The 24,238-nt window shown below is 55.6% G+C and overlaps 3 protein-coding genes and 1 pseudogene across 8 annotated transcripts in view; 3 read left to right on the forward strand and 1 right to left on the reverse strand.

Moving 5' to 3' along the window:
- The window catches only part of Mroh1 (maestro heat like repeat family member 1), a 63,465-nt gene extending 63,257 nt beyond the window's left edge, over window positions 1-208 (forward strand). For all 5 annotated transcript variants that reach the window (XM_040736346.1, XM_040736349.1, XM_040736345.1 and 2 more), the window contains one exon: window positions 1-208. In XM_040736346.1, the coding sequence (XP_040592280.1) occupies window positions 1-86 (86 nt within the window). In that variant the 3' untranslated portion in view covers window positions 87-208.
- Bop1 (BOP1 ribosomal biogenesis factor) lies at window positions 165-24,215 on the reverse strand. 2 transcript variants are annotated; one of them, XM_040736351.1, is made up of 16 exons: window positions 24,058-24,215; window positions 22,181-22,348; window positions 13,645-13,725; window positions 3,043-3,197; window positions 2,851-2,968; window positions 2,676-2,777; window positions 2,388-2,600; window positions 2,150-2,311; window positions 1,994-2,074; window positions 1,844-1,913; window positions 1,623-1,755; window positions 1,352-1,532; window positions 992-1,280; window positions 813-897; window positions 635-742; window positions 165-551 (listed from the first exon to the last, which is right to left on the reverse strand). In XM_040736351.1, exons 1-16 carry the CDS (start codon window positions 24,148-24,150, stop codon window positions 398-400), a joined length of 2,193 nt encoding a protein of 730 aa, XP_040592285.1. In that variant the 5' UTR covers window positions 24,151-24,215; the 3' UTR covers window positions 165-397. The 2 variants fall into 2 exon arrangements, with proteins under 2 accessions (XP_040592285.1, XP_040592284.1); XM_040736350.1 differs by having other exon boundaries at window positions 22,181-22,381; window positions 24,058-24,210.
- Scx (scleraxis bHLH transcription factor) lies at window positions 4,501-6,505 on the forward strand. The gene is made up of 2 exons (XM_040736363.1): window positions 4,501-5,253; window positions 6,131-6,505. Exons 1-2 carry the CDS (start codon window positions 4,672-4,674, stop codon window positions 6,167-6,169), a joined length of 621 nt encoding a protein of 206 aa, XP_040592297.1. The 5' UTR covers window positions 4,501-4,671; the 3' UTR covers window positions 6,170-6,505.
- On the forward strand, window positions 19,496-20,094 carry LOC121136244 (annotated as a pseudogene).
- Window positions 24,216-24,238: the final 23 nt, after the last annotated feature.

Here is a 24,238-nt window from a genome sequence, read left to right on the forward strand (position 1 = left end):
CCTTGCAGCTCCTCCTGAAGGACCCAGTGCCTGGGGTGCGGGAGAAAGCGGCTGAGACGCTGGGCCGCCTGGTGAAGTTTGCCTGAGGCTGACTGCGCTCCTGCAAGCGATATGCCAGCTTCCTGCCCAGAGGACTCTGCTGCCACCACATACAGGGCCAAGACTGTGGTGCCCCAGTTTATTGCCCAATAAAGCCACTTACACCTCAGTAGGTGACAAGCGTATCAGTGTCCCTCTTCCCTTCCTTCCGGGAAGGGAATCCTGAGGTCCCTGGGTCTGGAGTGAACAGCTCTCAGGGTGCAACCGAGAAGACCAGGACAGCGGGAATCAGGGTCCTATGGAGTCTGTGCGGTCACACCAGCCACCCTGTCCCAGGCCGCCACAGCAGTGCCCCAGCCTAGCTGAAGAGTCGGATGGTGCCATCTGCCCCAGAGGAGAAGATCCATGGCTGTGTGGGGTGGAAGGTCACATCCAGAACACCCAGATCGCGGGTCAGTGTGTGCCCCTTAAGCACCTTGACGGGTACCAGCAGTGGGTTCTGTAGCAAGTCGCTGTGGAAGACAGACAGGGGTTTAGGGCCCAGTGGGATGGCCCATGGGGAGGGAGGGCGGGCGGGGCAAGGGTTAGCACTCACTTGTACACCATGCCATGGCAGACGATGACACTGCCGTCATCTGAGCCAGATGCGAAGAGTGGGTACCGGGGATGGAAGGCCACAGCCCGTAAGGCTTTCTTGTGGTGCCTGCGGAAGAGTGCATTGGCACTGGGCTCCAGCAGAAGGGCCCTACCTACCTCACCACTACCCACCTTACCTCAGCACTTTATATGGCTTGGTGGAAAGATCCAGGTCAAACCACACCAGTTTGCTGTCATAACTGCCACAGATGATGTTGTCACCTAGGGCCAGAGACCGTGACAGTATTTCTCACAAGACTTAGAGGGTTTGTTCATTCCCCACCCTGACTTGGAGAAGAATCCACGTTCTCCTCACCTGCTGGGTGTACAGCCAGGCTAGAAACCCACTTGCAGTTGGGCATGAGCTTCTTGGTAAGCTCCTGGCGCAGCAGGTGGTAAATGCGGACACTTCGCTGAGAGGCCACAAGCAGGAAGGGCCGGGTAGGGTGGAAAGCCACGCACTGCACCTGTCCATGGCTACGGCGGAACGGGCTCTGGCTGCGCCTCCTGCTCAGCTGGTGGATCAGCACCTGAGTATGTCCTGGGCTAGACAGCACCACAGCCAGGTAGTCCCCTCGCCCATGCCAGGTCACCTGCGTCACTGGCTAGAGAAGAGCAATGCCAGCTGATTATCTGACCAGCTTTGGCATGTTCCCATCCCCTTCCCGTCACATACCTTGCTGTGGCAGATACGTAGTCGCAAGCCCCTCTGGTGTTCTTCCTCCGAGGCCTCTAGCCAGCGGGCTGGTTGCAACGTTGGCTCTTCAGGTGGAGTGAAGGCTCCCAGCATCTGGTCTGTGCTGCCCACCAACAGCCGGTCTCCCAGGGCTGGGCTCAGAAGCAGCACTGCATCATCCCTACAAACCAGGGCCAGACACAGCCCCTCCTCAGCATAGTCCCCACTTTCCTGTGCCCCTTCCCAGCCCTACCCAGAGTCCTAAACTCACATGGCTGCAGCTACTAGGCATATGGCAGGATTGGGATTCCAGGCAATGCTCCGTACCACACCCCCAACAAGCACAGTCTTCATACAGCGGGCAGTGGCCACCTCCCAGAGCCTCACGGAGCCGTCATCCGAACCTGGGTGTCGAGTGAAAGCTCTCAGCATCTGAGCCTCTCACCCGGATCCCTGCCTCCCAGCTCAGGGCAGCCCCCACCTGAGGCCCACCTGAAGCCAGCCACTGGCCCCCTGGGGAGACACTGAGGCAGCGAACAAGGTCACTGTGGCCCCTGTAGACCTGCAGAGAAGGAAGGGTGAAGAGGGACAGACAGACACGCACACCTCGGGGCATCTGCCCACCTCTGACTGCCCACTTACGAGGGCCTGGCACACAGGGAAAGGCTGAAGGTCTCTTGGCCGAGGAAGCTTGGGGATGAGGTCTTCAGGGTCCACATTCACCTGGGGTGAGAACACTGAGTCACTACCTACCTTCAGCCCACACCTCCCCGGGACCCACGTGGGCGCCTAACATACCCTCATCTTGCGTTGCCGTGGGCACAGATACAAGTCAAGGCAGCGCTCAAAACGTTCCTGGATGAAGCGGCCATAAGCAGGCACTGTCCTCAGGCTGGGAAATTTCTGGGGCAGGAAGTTAAGCTTCCGCTCACCAGGCTCCTGCTGCAGCCATGCCAGGCGCTGGGGAGACAGGACACGGGTGAGAAGGGATCCGGGACCGTGGCCGGGGGCCATACCCATCTCCGTGCAGGCCCACCTCCTCCTCGGTGGGCAGGTACTCAGGAGGTGGGTTATAAGACTCCGCATGGCCTGGCAAGGCCAGCTTGGGTGCAGGCACATGCATCTTGTGGCGCCCCAACACAGCATTCGGATCCTCCTGAGCCCACAGGTCATAGAAGCTAGGTGTGGAGTCCGGGGGCCGTCGAGGCTTGATCCAGCCCATCTTGATGGCGTGCACCATGCGAGACACCTGCACACAAAGCTAAGTCAAGTGGCAGCACGGGAACCTTAAATGAGGGGTCGAGGGAAACGATGGGGTCCCCACCTTCTCCTTTTCAACTAGAGATGGAATGAAACTACGCTTGTCGGCTGGGCGGTTGGTCACAGGGTGGATCATGACGTCACCACTGAAGAAGTCCACGGCTGGCTAGGGAGACAAGCATAGATGTCAGGCTGGGGTGCTGTATGTGCTTCCTCCCCTAGGGCCAGTTGCTACCTACCTCATAGGGGTTGAAGCCCAAGTCTCCAAACTGGCCTTTCTGAAGCCGCTGGACCAGGGCCACCTGCTCATCAGTCAGCCGCAGATCACGCCCTGTCATCTTGTCCTGCACAGTGCGCCTGAGGGAAAGCGAGTCAGAGCCATTCTCCAGGCCTGAGGAACCACGCAGGTTCTGACCCAAGGCCCAACTCACCAGAAATCTGGGTCATCCATTTTGTCCAGAAACTGGTCCAGCTCATCTCGTGTCCGCAGGGGCTTGTAGATACGTTTGCCATCCAGGTCATAACCCACATGTGGGAAGTCTTCGTACCATGCCAGGGGCACATTGCCTACAGTGTTCCGAATGTCCTGTAGCATAGTCACCACGTCAGCACCTGTCCCTACCATACTTGATCCTCTTCAAGCCACCCTAGATCAGCCTCAAGTGCTTAGAGGCCAGGTGACCCAAAGTCTGCCCTGTCCCTGGCCCCAAGGTCTGACGTGGCATGGCAGGGGTGCTGTTCCCCTCCCCCCAAGCCCTCTGAGGCGCCACAGCTTTACCTTCACATTTTCCACTGAAGTGATGCCAACCCTAGTCTCCCCCCCTTATTGGATTCCTTGGCCAGGGCTCTGGGCAGCCACAGACAGGGATGACCTCATCGCCTATGGGCTCCCTCCCCTGGCAGCAGCCTTAGGCAGAAGTGGGTAGTTAGACGGCAGGAGCCACGGAAGACCCCACCCCAGCCGTGGGAAGACCAGCCCCCGTTTTGCTCAGCAGGTGACCAAGGACCCCTTCTAGCACTACTGGTCCCCCCTCCCACTTCAGCGGGCAGAGCCGCCGCATTCCTGGACACACATTCCTGGTTTCAGCCCCTGCCAGCCACCACCCTCACTCCTCCCAGCCTGGGGACTGCTGCCCAGGCGGCCACTTCCTGCAACAGTAGCCACAAGGAGGGGGCCCAGACATAACTAGCACAGCTGAGTGCCGGCAGCCCCTCAGCAAGACCCCGTGGCCCTGTCCCATTGCACCTGCCCACACCAACAACCCTTTCCAGCAAGTTCTTCCCCCAAACGCCTGTGTCCTTGCCGTGCTTGCCACCTAGGGGCCACTTCCAACCTGGAGGCCGAGGAAGTGCAGACCTCACTATCCACGTGTGCATTGGCACCGAGGAGCCCCATGGAGCGCACAGCAGGGATGGGGGTGGGGTCTCCCAGACAGGATGGGTCAAAGAGGTAAGATCCTGGCACAAAGCACAGGTCATACAATCAGCTTATTCCATCCCTACACACCCACCTCTAGACAGACAGACAGACACACACACACACACACACAGAGCCTGGCACAACAAAAGACCCAAGTGCACATGGAGGAGAGTCAGACAGGGTGTGGCGGAGCACTCAGGGCCAGGGCAGCTGGGTGAACTTAGGCATGCCAGGGGAGAAAGGCTCTTCGTCTCCTGAGTTATCTTCCTCCCTGCAGACTGAGTAGAATGGGCACCATGGTCCTGGGGCATCGGTAGCAGCCCAGAAACTCCCCAACCAGAAAGATGCTCAGGACCCCCTAGGCACCGCCGCCTTTAAAAGAGAAAAGGTGCACAGGCTCTGCATAAACTCCCCCAGGCCAGGGAGGGAGGCGGAGGCCAGGCGCGGGGGAGGAGCCGACTGTTATAAAGGCGCTGCTCTGCTGGCGGCCCCACTCCAGTCCGAACACATGTGCCCGCCTGGCCCGGCAGCCGCCACCGCGGGGCGCAGCGGAGACCCCTGGCCCGGCGGCCTGTGGGGGCCTAAAGAGGCGGCATGAACAGCGCACCGTGGAGCTGACGCCGCGCCCCCTGCCCGGCCCATGTCCTTCGCCATGCTGCGCTCGGCACCGCCGGGCCGCTACCTGTACCCTGAGGTGAGCCCGCTGTCGGAGGATGAGGACCGCGGAAGCGAGAGCTCGGGCTCCGACGAAAAACCCTGCCGTGTGCATGCAGCGCGCTGCGGCCTCCAGGGCGCCCGGCGGCGGGCAGGAGGACGGAGGGCCGCGGGGAGCGGGCCGGGACCCGGGGGGCGGCCAGGCCGCGAGCCCCGGCAGAGGCACACAGCGAATGCGCGTGAGCGGGACCGCACCAACAGCGTGAACACGGCCTTCACCGCGCTGCGCACACTCATCCCCACCGAGCCAGCAGATCGCAAGCTCTCCAAGATCGAGACGCTGCGCCTGGCTTCCAGCTACATTTCTCACCTGGGCAACGTGCTGCTGGTGGGTGAGGCCTGCGGCGATGGGCAACCATGCCACTCGGGACCTGCTTTCTTCCACAGCGGTCGCGCGGGCAGTCCCCTGCCACCGCCACCACAACCACCACCTCTGGCCCGAGACGGAGGCGAGAACACCCAGCCCAAACAGATCTGCACCTTCTGCCTCAGCAACCAGAGAAAGTTGGTGAGCAGGGTTGGGAGAACGGAGGGGGTCCCGATTTTACTCATCAGCCTACACCTGCCAGGCAGAGGTACCAGGCAGAGGCAGCACCCCCTAATACCTACACCTGCCACCAAAGCTGGGCCCACAGAAGGGAAGGGCCCACAGGAGCCACACCTTGGGACACTGACTCCTGCAAATACAGGGTCAAAACGTAGCATGGAGAAGGGCACCCAGGAGAAGGTCTGGAGGGAGGGAGGGCACCAGGATCCTAGCAATGCTGAGGGGCCGTTCCAGGCTTTACTTCCCAGCAAGTTGAGAACTGAAAAGAGCTGAGTTCAGGGATTAAGAAGTATATCCATAGCCCCACCCAAAGGGGAAGAGTGCAGCAGTGAGGCAATGAGAGAGGGAACCCCCACCCCGGGGCGCATGAGCCACTACCCTCCGCCTCTGCAGCACCTCTACCCAAAGCACGGGGCACCTGCTGCCCCTCCCCTAATCCTCGGGAGCCCTGCAGGGAACGGGTTAGGGGAGAAGGCTGAACTGAGAGATGCTGGCCAGCCATGATTTACTGCTCTGGCCGCACTTGGTGGCACCGGAAAAGCAGGGTGAGCAGGGAAAAAATACAACGGCTTTCCCCAATCCCCATTTCCTCTCCAGACGTGCAGCACGCAGGAGCTCCTGGGGCCTGAACATCTGGGAAATTTAATTTTACAGTTTCGGCTGTGCAGTAGTGTACTCCCCGCCCCACAATGCACTGGGGGGGGCGTGAGCTGGGGACTGGGGTGCCCTAGCACGGGCCACTGAGACAGTGCCCCACAGGAAGCCAGGAAGGTCCAGGCAGTGCTGGGTGACACTAGGTCTCCATCCAGACCCTGACACACCCCCATCCCCTCTACAGAGCAAAGACCGGGACAGAAAGACCGCGATTCGAAGTTAGAAGGAGGAGGGTCCACAGCAGCCACGAGGTGATGCCACTAGAGAAGGTGGAGCCACTGAAGAGCCACGGAGAGCCCCACCTTGGACCTGACCTGAGCACAGGTCCCCAAGCGCACGCTCACCAGGCCAGACCTGCCCCAGCCATGAGCAGGGCCTATGAACAGAAAGACGGACAGGCGCTATGGCTTGACTCTCAGGAGCCCACACTTGTCCAGGCCCACTGGAACTTTCCATGCAGACTCCCTACCTGGGCCAAGTGTTGGCATCTTGTGTCTTTAATATGATAATATAAAGTCTGAAAATTTTGTATAATTAAAAATGAAACAGTATCTTCCAACCGAGGCCAACTGCCCTCTTGAAAGGATCTGAGTGCACTCTGACCCTAGCTCTCCCCATCTTCCCAGAGACAGAGCGATGACAGGGTTACATCACCCAGCAAGAGCCTTGTACCAGAGACCTGGGATGCGTGTGCTGGGGGGGGGGGGGACAAAAGGGACAGGGCAGGGGGAAGAGGGTGGAGAGGTAAAAGAGAAGGAGAGGGCAAGCCCATGATAGGTGGCCGCAAACAACACAGCAGCCTTGCCTCCTCCCGAGGAGCACGCTGAGGGAGGACCAGATGGGGTCTTGTGCTCACGGACATGTGGTTTCCCCAGCAGCGCCCCATCTCAAGTGGGTATAGGAGGAAGGAAGCAGACCTGCCCAGCCAAGGAGGCTACCAGAGCTAGACAGGCCTGAGGACACCATCTGAGTAGCAGCTACCCCAATGTCCCCACTGATCCCCACCTCAGCCCAGGGAGACTTGGGGTTCACTGACTGCCAGCGCTCCTGCTCTGCTCCCAGCTGTACACTGGAAAGACTCCTAGCCACCCGACACCCTGTCCTACCCCACTCTCCCAAAGATCCCTCTGGCCCCTGAGGTTGATTTAGACCCTCGCCAGGCTCTGTGCACAGCTGGCCGGTCATTAAAACCGTGCAGGTGACAATTAGTTGAGTGGTACAACAGAGCAGAAAGGCCAGGCCTGACTTCTGGCTGGGTGTTGGGTGGGGAATGGCAGAGGGCACCAGGTGCTGTCACTGGCAGGCCTCCTGGTCCCTGCTTGGGGGGAGACCAGGTGTTGAGGCCCATGTGGGCATCCTCACAGGGCAGGGCCAATGTGGCCCCTCCTCTGCACTAAAGGGCTCTAGGGAATGCTGGTGCAGGAAACAGCGGTGTAATTTTGGAGGAAATTCTCAAAGCCAGAGCCATTAAGGCAGGGGTAGGGGGCTGTGTCCAATCTGATAGAAATATAACAGGATAAAGAGTCACAGCGGCAGGTTTTGTTCAGAAAGAAACCCAACCCCAAATTTCCTCCCCTTAATCCTGTAGGAGCTCACAGCTGCTCAGAGGGAGGGAGAGAGGGCACACTTCGTCACCATCACCGCAGAGGCTTCTGCAGCCCAGGAAGCCAGAACCTGGAGGTGCAGCTGGGGCTGTGAGGGAAGCCACCTTCCCTTCTCATATACTCCTCACACAAGGTTCTGTCTGCCCAGCTTCACTCCCAAGCTACAAGGACCCCGTGACAACGCGGGGTTGCGTCCCAACCTGGCAGTGTGCAGTGCCCACCCAAGGACCCTGCTGGCCTTCCTCCTCTGCTAGACATGGGTCTACTGCCTCTCACCCGTAGGCCTCACATTTCAATAGCTTAGGTAAACTCTGGGAGGACCAATAACGGAGTGAGACCTGCTTCTGTGGTCAGAGTGGCTGAGCCAGTGAGGACTAAAGCAAAGGAACATGCACACAAGAGGCTCTAAGAGACAGTCCCCAAAGAGCAAGCTGGAGAATACTGTAGGGCTACAGAGGCCCGAATGATGCCCAGCTAGCCGCAATAGCATCTCATGACCTAGAACCCAGTGGAGGAGGAGAGAGCAACTGCGGGATTAGGGCAGAGCAGGAGAAAGCAGGGCACCCAGAAGCTGGCAGGCGTGGGTTTCAGCAAGACTGAATGAAGGGCCACATCAACCAGACAAGAGCTGGAGGCTTGGGTGTCAAGAGGGGCAGATGAAAGCGAAAGGGCTGGAGCCGGAAGGCTCTCTAGAGACAGGGGTAGCTGGGGTGCGGCACGCGCCCGGCCAAGGCCTCCACTGCAGGGCCTGACTCTGAAAGCGGCTGCAGTTTGGCCAGCCTCAGGCCTGGGCAAGCGGCCCAGCCACTCCCTGAGCGGCACCGGTAGCAGTGGCTGAGGGCTTGGCCCGACAGCCAGCAGGAGGAGGGGAGGGGAGGGGAGGGGCGGGAAGAACACTCCGTCACCCTCCACTGCTCCAGATTCAAACCAGACCGGGGGTGGCATGGCCCATTCCCATCCTGTGGCTCCACGTGAGTCCACAACAGCTTACGGCCAAAGAGTGGCAGGTGCTCCCTACCCACCACAGCCCCTGGCAGCCTTCCCAGCGGGCAACTTCACCCCCACCACACTGAGGAGCTATGGGACAAAAACCAAGGGCTCCCTTAGTGTGTGCCCCACAGAGGCAGCTGGGGGTGGGGGGGCTGGCCCGCACCATGGGCCAGCAGCCACCCTTGCGAGCTGAGCTGGGCTGGAAACATTCGGCTCAGCCTCAGCTGTCAGCTCCCTGTCCCCAGCCTGGGGAATGAGCTGCTGGCGGCACCACATGATTCATCACCAGGCCTGCCTGCACCCCAGGCCAGCCGCCCTCGCCCTGCTCAGCACCTGCAGGCTGCCAGAAAACACATGTGACCCCTTTGGGTCAGGCCCAGCACTGAGACCCCAGGCCAGGCTGGTGGAGGACAGACAGACACAAGTGCCATGCTTTCGGGGAGGGGGCACCCAGCCCCTAGGAAAAGCTAGTGAGGTGAGGTGGGTTAGGCCTCCATCCTATCCCCATCTCCTTCCCCCAACTCCCCCCACAGCACCGGACACAATGTCGGCTGGGACTTTTCCGCTCGATGAGCCCCTCCCCTCCCCCTCCCCAAAGTGGCTGCAGCTGTCAGGGCCGCAGATTGGAAGTGCAGGTATGGGGCTGGCCGGCTGCCCACCTCCCTCCCGTGTCTGTCTGCAAGAGAGGAAGCCAGCCCACCTCTGGAATCCTTCACTCTCTCCTCGTTCTGCCTCTCCCACCTGTCCCCCGGGAGCGTGGGGTCAGCCGCCTCGCTCAGTCTCTCTCTTCCCGGCCCCTCTCCGATTACAATGCGGGTAGTGTTCACTGCTGCTCAGCCCCCCCCCAACCACCCTCTTGTCTCAGAGCTCATGGCCTTCCTGTGCTGCCACCTCCCCCTCATGGGGTGTCTTATCTCTCAAAGTGCTCAGGACTAGCCAGCTGGCCTGGCCTCACATGCCACACTGACCCCAACAGAAGGTTCCAGATGGGATGCTAGGCTCTGAAACAAACACTAGAGGCCTGTTCAACAGACCAGAGGGAGACAGTACAGTGTCTTCCTGTTTTGAGGCTAAACCAGATGAGACCCAGCAGGGGTAGACTAGGCAGGTACAAGCTCCAAACCTACCGTCTCCTTACCAGACTGCTTCCGGTCCCCCATGCCCTCTACCATGCTGACCATCCATCCCTTGAGAGGCTGGCTGAGCCCACTCAAGCTGCATACACCTGGGAGCCTACTATTGCTTGCACCTCTCTAGCAGGAGAGCAGAGAGCCAGAGTCTTTAGGATGGGTGGACGACGCTCGGGAGAAGGAAAATAGCTTGCTTGTCCCTCTGCTGGGGCTACACGGTGTTCTCCATGCAAGCGGGAGACCCCAGACATTCCCACAGGTACTAGAGTTGGACATTATCTCTAGAGACTGAGTCTCACTAGATGAGCTCGGCTGATGCTTTAAGTAGAGCGGGGGTCCAGAGCACAGCCCATGCTCATCCCCTCACCAGCCCTCCAAACTCTAGACATCTCCAAACAATTTCCCTACCTCTAGGCACTGCCCACACATATGAGGCTGCTGAGTGTGACTCCTGGCCCTGCGCAGCCAGCCTCCTCAAAGGGTGGGTACCTGTTTTGTGCCTCCAACAGCTCAATGTAACCAGCATTCCTTGCCTTTCAAAAACACGCCCTTGCTGCACTCCAGAGCTGCTCTCCAGTTGTCCCCAGCCCTAGCAAGAGTATAGGGACCTTTACACGCCATAGCCGGGACCAACTCGAGCCCTATGAGAGACATGCTTTGTCTACATGCTCCGCTCCTGCCTTCCTCCCAAGGCACACCCCTGCTGGTTTGGGCACTCTGATACAGTGTGGCTCTTAAACCATCAGGCCAAGATCAAGAGATAGTACTAAAGGTCTACCTGGGCAACAAGTACACAGTAGTCACAGAGACACATGCCCAACGATGCCCTGTAATCACTGGTGAAGCCCTAGGTTGGGCAGCCCCAGTGGGATGGGGCTAGACCTGAAGGATTAGTCTGGGTCTAGCCAGAGGCCCCATCCGGAGGCAGGCAGGCATAAGGCTAGCCTCCGGTGGATGGCCGCCAGAGCAGTCTGTGCAGACTCGGGTGCCTTCTACAAATAGCAGGGAGGGCCACTCACTCACTGGAAACCTGAGCCCACAGGCTCCCCTGCCAGCAGTAACACAAGCAAGCATGGAGAGAGTAGAGTGCACATAGGGAGGCGGCCAGGACACTGCCGGCAGGCGGGGGTGGCCCCGGAGGAGCAGAGACGGCCAGCGCACTGGAGGCAGCTGCCGGTTCAGTAGCTGGGAGAAGCCATTAACTGCATTTGGCGAGAGAGCAGAGGGGATCACAGGTTCTGGATGCAGGCAGGCCAGGCCATGTCCCTGTGGGATCTCGAGTTATAGATTGGGCAAGGCCGTGTGTGTGTGTGTGTGTGTGTGTGTGTGTGTGTGTGTGTGTGTGTGTGTGTGTGTGTGTTACATTAAGGCTGCAACAAAGACCCCAGACCCATTGCCTTAAGGAGACCAGTTCTTCCCAGACTTTCCAGGCCAGAATTCACAGCTCCCCTGAACTCCTCACACTGGCCACACTTCTTGAAGAGCAGGGCTGTAAGCCTGCGGAGCAGAGGCATGTGTGGGCTTCTCTGCCTGACCAGGCCCGGCCTTGGTTCGTCCTAGCTGCTTGATAGACGAGGAGGAGCAGCACTGGCCACTCACCCCCCTTCTACCCCAGCCCACCTCCCAGGGGTCTCCACTACTGGATGAGATCACGTCTATGAAGCCCCACTGCTGTAAGGAGTGAAGTGGCCATGTGGGGGCAGGGCAGCCACAGCACAGCTGCTCCTCAGGCCCCCACCCCACCCCACCATGCCTAGCAACTCATCTAGGGGGCTCTACCCCTACTCAGCTGAGCCCGAGTCTATAAATCGAGGGGAAGAGAAGGAGGGGCTAGCGTACAATCAGAAAACAGTGATCCAGGCTGCTCAGGTTAAGAGTCAGTGATGTTGGGGGACTTCAAAACACAACACTGGCAAATGACAACAGGGCTCAGAAGCTCTCATGTTCCCAAGAGTGTCTAGAGAAAAGGACAAAGTTATCAACGGGACACCTCCACCTTCAAATGGCAACAGGCTAGACAGGTACTCCCATTCCACAAGACTGTAGTCTCCCTAGGTCCCTACTGAGGTCACCACCACTAGGACAGACCACATCAACACCTTCCCAGCGCCCTGTCCAGAACCCTGCAGGAGGTCTACACAGCTAACTCTGCTATGTGGCTCAGGACAGCCAAAAATCCTGGGGTTGTTCCCACCAAAGACTGTCCCTCCAGAGGTGCAGAACATTTTCTAATCTTTGTAGGTGTGGGGCACAGCCACAGACAGCGCAGCCCTCAGTTCGTGAAGGACCCCAGATGCATGACTAGAGATGTCTGTTACCCTCAGGCCTCTCCATTAGACAGTCTGAGGGGAGCTGAGCTCCTGACCCTACCCTTAGCCAGGCACTGATGGCCACGACTCACTGCCTCTCAGCTGTAGCCACCTTGCCCTGAGAATAAGAAAGCCAATTGCAGCCTCTGGCAGGGAAGAAGCCCCAGGCACTCTGGGATGAGATGCCCAAGTCCACCTGGCCTGGCTCCTCAAGCAGAGCTTTGCAGGCCCTTCCAGCTGCTAGTCAGCTGCACTGGCAATCTCGGCAGATGGGCATCTATACCGCTGAACCGTCACTCAGACTGACACATGTGACATTTACCACAGCACAGGAGAAAGGAAGCAGGCCTCACACCATATCACAGCACAGCATGAGGCTGCCCGGCCTTCTCCAAGGGCCACTGGACAGGCCCACTGGGGTACACCTCCCTGAGGGCAGGCAGGGCCAGGCAGACCTCTTTCAAGGCACTGACCAGTTCTGGAAGCCCCTCCCCCGACTCCTATCCTCCATATACAATCATCATTGATTTCTCAAAATACCAAGCATAAAAAAGTGGCCGACAGGATGTAGCTGCCGACAGCCAGGGCCCCCGTTGGGGGGAGGGGAGACAGGCAGGGAGCCGTGCTGTGCGGGCCCCCCTCGCCGGTGCGCCCGCTGCTCCGGCCAGGAAACCAATTTATTTTGTTTTGTCTCTGTTCTCTGAACACGCAGCAGAGACTGGATCGGGCTGTCGGCCAAGGCTCCTGTAGACACTGCCAAGAGAGCTTGAAGGTGGGGAGGAAGCCCAGCCAGAGAGGGGGCGCGTGTCTCCCTGAGGCCTCAGGGACAGCCCCTGACAGGCAGGCAGGAAGAGCTCCTGAGAAGAGGACCCATCCCTGTAGGCCCCACACTAAAGCCAACATGAGACTCCCAGGCTCACATTCTGAGCTATACAGTGGCCACTGCTCAGCCCTGGGACCAGGCCTCACCAAGGAGGGACAAGCTGCCAGGCCAACCACCTCTGTGTGCACAGCTTTCCAGAGCTTCCAGATCCTGCTGGCACCCTGGGCACAGTCCAAGCCCTCTCAGTGCCTCCATTCCCCGGGGACTCACGGGAACCCCAGCCTAGCATGACGCGTTCCTCTCATGGTGTAAATTCCTGTCCTACATAGAAAAGTCAGGAAGGTATCACAGCAGTCATCACCAAGAAACCAGAAAAGGGAACAAAGAGATGCCAGGCCTGCCGTTGGTACTACTGTGGCTACCTCAGACAAGGTATGGACCGAATCATGGCAATCCATGCCTGCCACTCTCAACTCTGAGTGGCAACACAGGCTACGCCACGGCGAAGGGAGCAACTCTGACCCTCTGTGCCCACAAGACACACAAGATACTGCCAAGCCACGTGCAGCCTCTCCTCCAACCTGACAATGACACATGCGTACTGCTTCAGTCATCTGTTCCAGCCCCCCAAATTGTTCTTCCAGATTGGAGGAGGGCCTGAGCCAGGCCGCCTACTCGGAGGGGGCAAGCGCAGCCGCCTCATGAGAAGTTGGGTCTAACAAACAGCAGGGCCCCTGCAGCAAGGCCAGAGAACACCCCAGTGCACTGCTAGCTTGAGGCGCAGCCCCAGCGGGAGGACTCTCATCTCCAATAGCAGGGAATCACGTTCGGCTCAGTCCTACCTCCTCATCAGAGCTGTCTTCCTCATACTCATCTCTGGTCAGAGCGCCCTCCTCCTCTGTCCTTGGACCAGGGGGGCCTGCCTGTGGAGAGAAAGGGGGAAAGTTACTTTGGGGGTCCCTGGAAGTCCTCTGACTCTCAGGAGGACCTAGCCCACAGTCCAGACCTCTTCCCCTGGTAAACTACTTGGGGAGAACCACTTTCCCAATGCTGGACCCTAGATCCAAACACCGTATGAAACACAATGCGCCCCAAATCTCTGAGTAGCCCCAACCTGGCCCACAGCCTCAGCGCAGGATGGAAACTGTCCTAGATCTCAGCACACTTCAGGGTCTCAACCACTGCAGCCTGCACCACGGAACCTACCTAGGGCTGCTGCCGCCAGGGCTGAACCACCCTCTGCTCTCTAGCAGTCAGACAGTGGGTAACTGGGTGCCAGGCCAAAAGGAAAAGGCTCCTAAGAGCAGTGGGAGGCAAACCATGGGGCTGGCTACCACTCACCCACACCACCACACTGATGGTAAAACCAGCTGCACTGGCCCAGGGCCACTGGCCCCAGATCTGGCAGGGAGACTACGTTCAGACCTGCTCAGACCTAGGAGCAGGGAACACAGGAGAGGCGTAAAGAGAGCAGTGCCACCACTGGGGTAATGTCAGTATAGACAGATGACATAGCTAAGAGGCCTCTATCATAAGGGCCACCACATTCAGGCCAGACCCACTGGGCAAGGACCTATAGAGAGAGGCCCCAACCCTCAAAATGCCTAGAGGCCCAGACCCCAGGCACCCTCCACACCCACCACAGCTGCAACAGTAGGTTGACCTTGTCCCCTGGGTCAGAGTGGGTGCCACTGAGGATGCACACTCCAACCTGGAGAACAGATTCTCCCTTGACTGGGGAGGCGGATGGCTCAGCCCAGATCAGGGTTATTGGCAGAAACAGAGCTGATGGAGAAAACAGGTTCACCTCTCACCCGAGGGCAGTAAAGTGCTCGGAGCAGGAACCCCGGTGTGTGGGCGCTCCCGCTCAAAGCCCCACTCCCTCTAACCCAGGCAAGAGCCAAGGGCCTGCTCTTCCTCCAGTCTGTTTTTCCCGTCAATACAGAAGACTAAGCTTTTCTCCAGGCTCAGAACAAGGCAGGATTCGGTTTCCATACCCCCCACTTCCTTGCTGTACACCAAAAATGGGTTACAAACGCCAGCTCAGAATAGGGCCCCTACACTCAGGGCCCCAGCAACACAACGGGCAGGCACATCTGTCTCTGCCTGAGCTCAGCAGGCCCCTGGACAGTGGCATGACAGCACCAAGCTTCTAATCAGCCACTGTCCCCAATGCAGGTGCCTATAGCCCTGGCTTCAGGCAGGGCCCCCAACACTTCACGTCTCCTCCCAAATGGTCCCTGCCGAGTATTGTACCTACATGAAGCACAACAGCTGTGCTCACAGCCCTTGATCAGAGTCCTTCGGGAAGCAGTTGGCAGCCAGCACTGTGTTTGTGTCCTTACTGCTCCAGTGCAGGGTATACCCGGGGAACCACACGCAGGTAAGCCTTTGACAAGGCTTGGAATCACCAATGGTGAGGCTCAGGAGTTCCCTCCACATACATGCTCTTCCCAGGCACCTGGAGTTAGTTCTAAGGAACAACAGCTTTATTCCAGACTCCATAGCTGCAGAGCAGGCCATGTCCACCAGAGGGCAGCACTGAACCAGAGCAACAACCCAGGAACCAGCTCCCTGGGAGAAACAAGTGGCCTGGGCCTGTGGAGGGTGGACATTTACTCTGGGAACAGATCTAGTGAAACACATTTTCTCAAATTCTCTGTCCCCCTTTTTGAAGCAAGGTATTACTCTTGTAGCCTAGGATTGATTCAAACTCTCTTCCAGATCCAGCATCCTGAGTACCGAGTTTACAGGTGTACACCTGTTTTCAACTTAAAAATTAGGGGCTGAGCCGGATGGCTCACGCCTTTAATCCCAGCACTCGGGAGGCAGAGGCAGGTGGATCTCTGTGACTTCGAGACCAGCCTGGTTTACAAGAGCTATTTCCAGCCGGGTGTTGGTGGCTCACGCCTTTAATCCCGGCACTTGGGAGGCAGAGGCAGGCGGATCTCTGTGAGTTCCAGGCCAGCCTGGTCTACAAGAGCTAGTTCCAGGACAGCCTCCAAAGCCACAGATGAAACCCTGTCTCGAAAAACCAAAAAAAAAAAAAAAAAAAAAAAGAGCTATTTCCAGGAAAGCCTCCAAAGCCACAGAGAAACCCTGCCCGAAAGCCCCCCACCCAAAAATAAATAAATAGGGGCTGGAAAGATTGCTCAGAGGTTAAAGAGCACTGACCGACCGGGGTTCAATTGCCAGCACCCACATGGCAGTTCACAACTGTCTGTAATTTCTGTTCTGACACCCTCACACAGACATGCAGGCAAAAGCCCCCCAAAAATTACAGATGACCACTAAAACCCCCAAGGCACAGACACTGGAACACAGGTACAGCGCGCCCTTACACCCTCACAACTACCAGTGTCCCCTCGGTCGGGTCCTTTTGCAGCCTGGCTGTCTACACACCTCGCTCTCCCAACACTAAGAGAGGTGGTGAGGTCTGCAGCTAGCACCCACTGTGCAAAAAAGGACACACCCCTAAAAAGCTCATAGCCTAAGCCTGGCTCCAGAAGACTTAGCCAGTTTGGGGCAGCCTCAAACAGCAGCAACATTGCCAACCAGTAAGAGGCCAAGGGGCTGGTGAGGGAGTGGGGTGTGGGGCGACAGAGAGACCAAGGAGGCATTAAGATGCCAGGCCTCCTGTCACACACCTTCATCTCACCACTCGGGAAGCAGAGGGGGGCAGAGCTCTGTGTGTTCAAGGCCAGCCTGATCTACACAGTAACTCCTGGACAGTCAGAGCTACACAGTAAGAGCTTGTCTCAAAAGGGGTGGGGTGGGGGTGGACAGTAAGGTATATACAACCAGAACAGGAAGTCCTCCCCACAGACGCCAGCAGGAGGAGTCAGGGCAGCTAGAGACCAGGATAGGTGTTGGGAGAACCACAGGAAGGGGTGGTCACCGGGTACTGAAGAAACAGGTAGAGAGACCCCCCAAAAGGAGCCAGGAGGAGCAGGTGTCCCCAGGAAAGGCCTGGACCTCTGAGGGGCAGGGCTGCCTCTGCCTAGTCCAAGCTGAGAAAGACTGCAAGGACCAGAGACAGATGCACGAGGGTTCTGAGAACCTAGAATGGCGTCCAGACAAACACGTTGCTTTTTCTTACCCTATTTGCTCATTGTGCACGTGATGCACATGTGAGCACAACACACATGTAGAAATAAGATGACAACTGTGGGAGCTGGTCCTCCACCATGCATGTTTGGGGCTCACACTCTGGTCATCAGGCTTGGTGGCAAGTGCCTATACTGGCTGAGTCATCCCGCTGGTCCTAAATAATCTCCTTGTATAGTACCAGCAACAGAATCTCCTGTCTAACCTGGCCACGCTCCATGGCACCACCAACCAGGTGTAGGACAGAGGCCATGGCACCTCTTCTAGGAAGTAAGCCAGGGCCAGCCAAGTCAACTTCACATCCCTTTCCTGTGTTGCATTAAAGAGGAGCCAATTCCAGCACGCCATGCCCCGAGGCCAGTACAAGACATTCCAAGACTACCTGCCCCTTTCCTGCTCTCCTTACACACACACACACACACACACACACACACACACACACACACCAAATCCCCAACTCATGAAGACCAAATCTAGCATGCTACTAGCCACACAAACTATGCATAAAGGAAACTAAAGAACCCACTGTCCAAAAGCCTGATGTTGGATAGTGACAAGACCCCAGGACACTACCCATTCTGTGTCCTGGGCCAACACAGAAAAGGACAGAAGGAACTATGCAAGTGTGACTCCCAGTGAGAAAAGACCAGTTCTAAACATGTGCCAGCAGAGGCTGAAAGGCCAGAAAGAACACAGGGTAAAAACTGCTCTTGAGTCAGGGGCAGTGGTGGTGCAATCTTTAATCCCAGCACTGGGGAGGCACAGGTAGGTGAATCTCTGAGTTCAAGGCCAGTCTGGTCTTCAGAGTGAGTTCCAGGACATTCGGGGCTACACAAAGAAGCCCTGTATTGAACCCCATCCCCCAAAAAAGAAAAGTAACTCAGAAAAGGCCTGAGGGAGGCTAGGGAGATGGCTCAGTCAGCAAATACCATGAAAGCATGAGAACATGAATTCAGATTCCTAGTACCTACATAAAAATCTAGGCATGAGCCAGGAGGATTTCTGTGAGTTCAAGTCTATTCTGGTCTACTTAGTGAATCCCAGGATAGCCAGAGCTACATGAGACCTTGTCTCAAAAACAAAAACAAACCAGGCATTGAAGGCACACACCTTTAATCCCAGTGCTCAGGAGGAGGCAGAGGCAGGAAGATCTCTTGAGTTCCAGGGCAGCCAGGGATACCCAGAGAAGCCCTGGGAGGGGGAACTAAGCATGGTAGTGCACACCTGTAATCCTAAGGCTGGAGAGGCAGGATAGGAAGATTCCTGGAGCTCGTTGGCCAGCTAGTCTTGTCAATGAGTTCCAGGTCCAATTAGCGCCTGTCTCTCAAAACAATCAAGTGAAGCTCTCAGAAGACAGAGGTGGGTAGATCAATGTGAGTTCTAGGTCAGTTAGAGCTACAAACTAAGATCCTGTCTCACAAAGAGGGTGAGAAGGACTTAAGGGCTGAAGGAACAGTTCAGCATTTAAGAGAATCTACTTCTACAGCAGGACACTAGTTCAATTCCCAGTACCCACATGGGTTAGTTCATAATGGCCGACTAACTCCAGCTCCAGGGGATTGAATGCCCTCTGACCTCCAGGGGCACATGCATGCACATGGTGCACATAAATCCATGCAGGCACACCTGTGTATGGACACACACACACACACACACACACACACACACACACACACACACACACACACACACACCCGAACAAAAGGGGGCTGGAGAGAAGGCTCAGAGGTTAAGGGCACTGGCTGCCCTTCCAGAGGATCTGGGTTCAATTCCCAGCAGCCACATAGCAAATCATAATTGTTTGTAACTACAGTTCCAGGGGATCTGACATCTTCACACAGATAGGGATTTGGGCAATACACCAATGCATATAAAATTAAATTAAATTAAAAAACAAAGCAGGCAGTGATGGCACACACCTTTAATTCCAGCATTCAGGAGGCAGCGGCAGGCAGATCTCGAGTTCAAGGTCAGCCTGGTCTACAAGCAAGTTCCAGGACAGCCAAGACTCTTAACACAGAGAAACCCTGCCCTGAAAAACCAAAATAAACAAACAGATGGACAGATGGGTGGATGGATGGAGAGAGAGAGAGAGAGAGAGAGAGAGAGAGAGAGAGAGAGAGAGAGAGAGAGAGAGAGAGAGAGAGAACACGAATGAACAAACGAAAGGGCCGAGGACACCAAGGTCTTTCCCAACCCTGCACAAGCGGCTGACTCTACCAAGCTCACCAATGCTGGGGCCTGGCTGCTCACACTTCTGCCCTAACCAAACAGTCCACATGTGGCTGTGTGACGGCCCATGGCCCTCACTAGTATTAGGCCTGACAGAAACCACCAGGGCTGACATAAGGTCAAGGTGCCTGTCAGGAAGGGAACTGGGAGAAGAGAATCTCCATGTTGGGCAAAATACTTGCTCTGCAAACCTGATGGCCTGAGTGTGATCCCCAAACCCACAGTGGAAGGAGAACCAACTCCCACAAGATGTCCTCTGACCTCTACACACATGCCAAGCACAAGCACACCTGTGCTCACACATGTAACAACAACAAATCCAACATAACTACAGTCCTTCCAGTTGCAGGGATGTTCAGACTGGACAGAGCGGTCGCAGCCTCTAAAGAGAAGAATTACTACACTTATGGCTGGCATTTTGCACTCAGTATTTCAGAGGCCTCCAGGCAGACTGCAGACAGTGAATAAAGGTGTGGAATCTCTCATTGGTATAGATTGGATTCGTCACACATTTACCAGATCAAGAATTCCAGATAAAGTGTTTCAGCCAAGACCTGAAGATCATGAAAAATATGGTGAGGACCTCTAGCACCCTCATAAACTGCACATTGTTTCAAGAATAAAAGGCACAAAAAGGTGCCCATACTGGGAAAAAGAAACTATCAAGATGCTTGGACTTCTGAAGGCACACAGCCCTCAAATTCACAAGAACATCCCTTCAGTGAACGCCAAGTTGAAAGTGGTCAAACACTTGATACGCATCCAGCCCCTGAAGCTGCCACAAGGACTTCCCACAGAAGAGACCATGTCTAGCACGTGCCTCAAGAGCACTGGGGAATTGGTAGTACAGTGGCATCTGAAGCCTGTGGAGCAGGAAGCAAAGTCTGATGCCACACAGCTGCAGATTACAAACTGCAGTTGCTGAGGAACTCATTAAAGTGTATTTCAATCCAAAAAAAAACATAACTACAAATATTTATGCTCCTCTCAGCTCACCACAAAATGCTGCCCTTCCTAGCCTGAAAGAGCTTAGCCTACTTTACCCACTAGAGGGGAGCAGCCTGTAATGAGACTTCATGGCCCTGGACACAGTGTGTGACAGTCATGACCCTGCCCATGGACTGTTCCTCTAAGAACTGGAACATAAGAGACATGGTTCTGCATGGTCTCACCAGGATCCATATCCAGGACCCAACATACAGGACAGACTGTTAAGTGTTCCGCCTCCTAGGACCCTGTAGAATACACACATCTTTCTGCCACACAAGATGACACTACAGAGCAGGGAAACGATGACCTTCCGCACCATGCATGACTCTCAGACAGAGCACAATTCTGAGACAGGCAAGGAGCACATGCTCCCTGCTTCAGAGTCTGTAAGAGAAGACTCTGTAAGAGAAGAGCAAGGATGCAGGGGAGGGGCAGGAACCAGTAGGTTCAGGAGGTGTTTGCTCAAGGGAGCTGAACTGACTAGCCCGGACACACACCCCTCCTCCACCAGATGGCGCTAAAATGCGGCCTCCAAGCCTGACAAGGTAACTTCCAAGCTGCTGATCTCTGCCATGCCCCAGAGCTACAGTGAGACCCCAGCAAGACATTCCTCCTAAGGGTGGCACTACATTAGAGCTCTCCAGTTATCACATGAGATGTCACTTTTTCCCACATCCTTGCACGGTGAAATAGACAGACACTTTGACATAAAGGAGTAAGAAAACAAGAGGGGTAAGCGCAATGACACCAACACACCACACATACCTCAACATGTTTTTAAATTTGTTTTATTTTGAGCTGGGCAGTGGTGGCGCTCTCCTTTAACCCCAGCACTCCGGAGGCAGAGGCAGGAAGATCTCTGTGTGTTCGAGACCAGCCTGGTCTACAAAGTGAGTTCCAGGATAGCCAGAGCTGTTACACAGAGAAATACTGTCTGGAAAAACAAAAAACAAAAAACAAAAAACAAACAAAAAAAAAACACCCTAGTATGAGCAGAAGAAAACAAGGAGTCAAATGGACACGAATGGGAAGAAATGGCCACACACGAATCTACTCAACACCAAATAAGGACAAGATGGTGCCAGCTGAGGTGGAGCTCTTGCCTCCCTTGCAAGAACCAACTAGAAGAGCAACTGTGGGGAGACAGACAGAGAAGGGGAGGGATGAAGCCGGGGAAGGCGTGGAGGGAGAAATGAGATCACGGCTGGGAACTGGCAATGGACTAAGTGAGAGACCTTGCTCAGCCCAATAAGGTGGAGGGGACTCAAGAAAGACACCAATATCAACTCGGGCTCCACAAGTGCCCCACACACAGAGAAGCCCACGTGAACACGATGACTTATACACCACACAAAAACAAAACAAAGCAAACTCACCAACCATGCTCAACAATTCTTTGACCTACTATAACCAAGACAAACCGAGTCTGGCTTCTTGGTTTCCAAGCCAACAGCAGACTTGATTAACCAAGGTCATGATTTCCAGAATACCAGGGCCACTGAAGTGTAAACCATTGCAAACTAGTTGGCAGAATGCTTTGAACTGCTGTTTTTTAGTTAAATTAAACTTTTCCTTAGTTTTTATAAAGCAAAGAGAAGAGTGCTTGCTTCTCCATCAGAACAGCAATCCACTGCCTCTGGTGCCAAGGGCAGCTGGCCCATGAGCCGGGCTGGGCTCCAGCAGCTCCTCCTTTTACTGCTGGACTTTCTACCTACCAGTGACATCCCCATCTTGGGCTCTGCCTCTAGAAAACTCAGTCCATACCTACACTGTGTCAACCTACTGTCCCATAGAGGTGGCCTCAGAGTTGTCTGAGGGGCAAGGACACAGACATGTGGATTTCATAGTTCTCAGAAAAGGCACAGACAACTCAGGTTGCAAACCAATGCCCTGGAGCTCAAATGTGTGACGACAGACAGAGGACCAGGGTCCTGAAGACACCATGGAGGGGACGCCGTAGCTCAGCTCCCACAGCACAGCAGCACGTCCTCTTCCTACCACACTGCTGCACAGGAGAGCCCAAGGGGCTCCTCACTCCCCGACCTGTACCTGCTCCTCAGAGGTTTCCTCCGTTCCATTGCTGTCCTTGTCACCATCGGCTCCATCGGCTCCGTCCGCGTAGTCCTCGCTAGTGTCACTGCCAGAATCCTCAAGGCCTGAAAACACACTCTCCTCGCTGTCAGAGAGACTGGAATCAGTGTCTCCGAGGAGAGGAGGCTGCGAGGAATCACAGTGTTTAGTAACTGCCACCTGGAATAGACAGGAACCACACTTGGAAAGTTGTGCCCTGGTCACACGCCTCCACCCCAACTAAAACCATCCACCCAACCTGGGCCCTCCTTATCTCCCGCCCGATGACAGAACCTGCCCTCAGAACACACATGCCAACCTTTGAGTGCCTTGCAACAGAGAGGCTTTTCAAGAACATAGTGGCTTTTCGGAGCTCAGTTCTCACTCACTGTGTCCCCAAAACCAGTTTTCCTCTACTGACAAACTCCATACACACCCTACCCCGGCACCTAAGGGTCCCAGAACTGGAAGGTCACTAACTAGGAATGGGGCTGTGAGCCTGGGAAGATCAGAAATTCCTGAAGGCTTCTTTCCCTTGAAGATGGGACCAACCACTGATGAACAAGTTGGAGAGTTGAAGAGTAGTGGAATGAATTTTACCTACAGCAAACTATGAGAATGGCCCTCATATACTTGTATGTTTGGTTCCCAGTTGGTGGAGTATTTAAGAAAAAATAGGTGTGGTTTTGTTGGAGGAGGTGTGTCACGGGGCGTGGGCTTTGAGGTTTCCAAAGTCCACTGATCACCATGTAAGAACGCTTAGTTACTAAAAGCTCTTAACTACTGTTCCAGTGCCATGCCTGCCTGTCGTGATGTCATGGACTAACTCTCTGAAACTTAAAGCAAGCCTCCAATCACAAGCTTCCTTTTTTATCTCTATCATTGGCCTCCAAAAGTTGAGCAAGAACTTGAACACTCTCTAGGAAGCATGTAATTTCAGAAATTTCAATTTCACTGTTTTTCCAATAGGCTAAGCACTGCTTAATTGGGTTTGAATTCATGGTTTGTTTGTTTGTTTGTTTGTTTGTTTAATACAAGGTCTCACCATGCAGCCCTGGCTAACCTAGAACTCGGTATGTACACCAGGATGACCTCAAACTAACAGAGATCCATCTGCCTCTGTGTCCTCAATGCTGGGAGTAAAGACGTGTACCACTGCCACCGGGTAATTCTTGCCTAGTCGAGTATCTTTCGTTACCAACTATTCACAGCTCAAGTGATTCTCTTACTACTGACATCTCCGAAACTCACAATAACAAGTAAAAGTATACACAAGCGCTGACTATAGAAGGCCTACTACCTAGAACTGCATGTAGTATGAAACTTAGGTACGTTTCATAAAACAAGAGAACAGCTTAAGGGATCTAACAATTGTGCCTTCTACCCCCTAGACTGCTGGAGCCTCACCAGCAAGCCTGAGCAGCCCAGCAACAAGGAGAACCAATGATTCCCTGACACCCAGTGCTGGATGCCCTGGGTCCCATTCAGGCTTCTATATCCCCTCGTCCTCTTTTATTTCACAACACACTTGACATACTGGCATGGTAACACAACGAGAGTGCAACTAAACTCTTTCCTAGGGCGGGAAACACAGGTGGAAGGTTCGGAGGCTGTGGTGAAAGGCACTCTTAACGGTCTCTTCCTTCCACACCAAGGCTCAAGCCGGGTTCTAGCGCCCCTCGGCGCAGGTAGTGCTCTGCTGAGGGCTCCAAAACAACACCCCGGACAGGACGAGGTTCTTCCGGGCTCCAGGCGGCCCCCCAGGCACCAGACACTGCACCGGGGTCCGGCCTCCCTGGCTTTGCCACGTGCACACCTGGTTCACGGAGGGATGCAACCCACTACCTCGAGGTTACCTCTTGTGGATGCCGCTCCTGCTCGGGTTCCAAACGCCGCTTCCCTGACAGCGACTCCGGTGACATGTGGGGCTTGCCCCACGCCCCCGCCATGCTGCGCCGCGCCGGCTACCGATAGACTGTCGCTTCCGGCAGCGAGCGCGCCTCGTGTGCCCTCAGCCCCGCCCCGCACAACCAGGCC

The sequence above is a fragment of the Mesocricetus auratus genome, unplaced genomic scaffold, assembly GCF_017639785.1.
Source record: "Mesocricetus auratus isolate SY011 unplaced genomic scaffold, BCM_Maur_2.0 Super-Scaffold_100055, whole genome shotgun sequence".
Classification (NCBI taxonomy): Eukaryota; Metazoa; Chordata; class Mammalia; order Rodentia; family Cricetidae; genus Mesocricetus; species Mesocricetus auratus.

What these genes read in the sequence shown, in the direction of transcription:
- Scx (XM_040736363.1), top strand. Translation starts at nt 4,672, where the DNA reads ATGTCCTTCGCCATGCTGCGCTCGGCACCGCCGGGCCGCTACCTGTAC. An exon ending in TCAGCAACCAGAGAAAGTTG is followed by an intron (nt 5,254 to 6,130) that starts GTGAGCAGGGTT and finishes TCCCCTCTACAG; the next exon opens with AGCAAAGACCGGGACAGAAA.
- Bop1 (XM_040736350.1), bottom strand. Translation starts at nt 24,150, where the DNA reads ATGGCGGGGGCGTGGGGCAAGCCCCACATGTCACCGGAGTCGCTGTCA. An exon ending in AGGAGCGGCATCCACAAGAG is followed by an intron (nt 22,382 to 24,057) that starts GTAACCTCGAGG and finishes TGTCTATTCCAG; the next exon opens with GTGGCAGTTACTAAACACTG. An exon ending in CTCTAGTTGAAAAGGAGAAG is followed by an intron (nt 2,601 to 2,675) that starts GTGGGGACCCCA and finishes CTTTGTGTGCAG; the next exon opens with GTGTCTCGCATGGTGCACGC.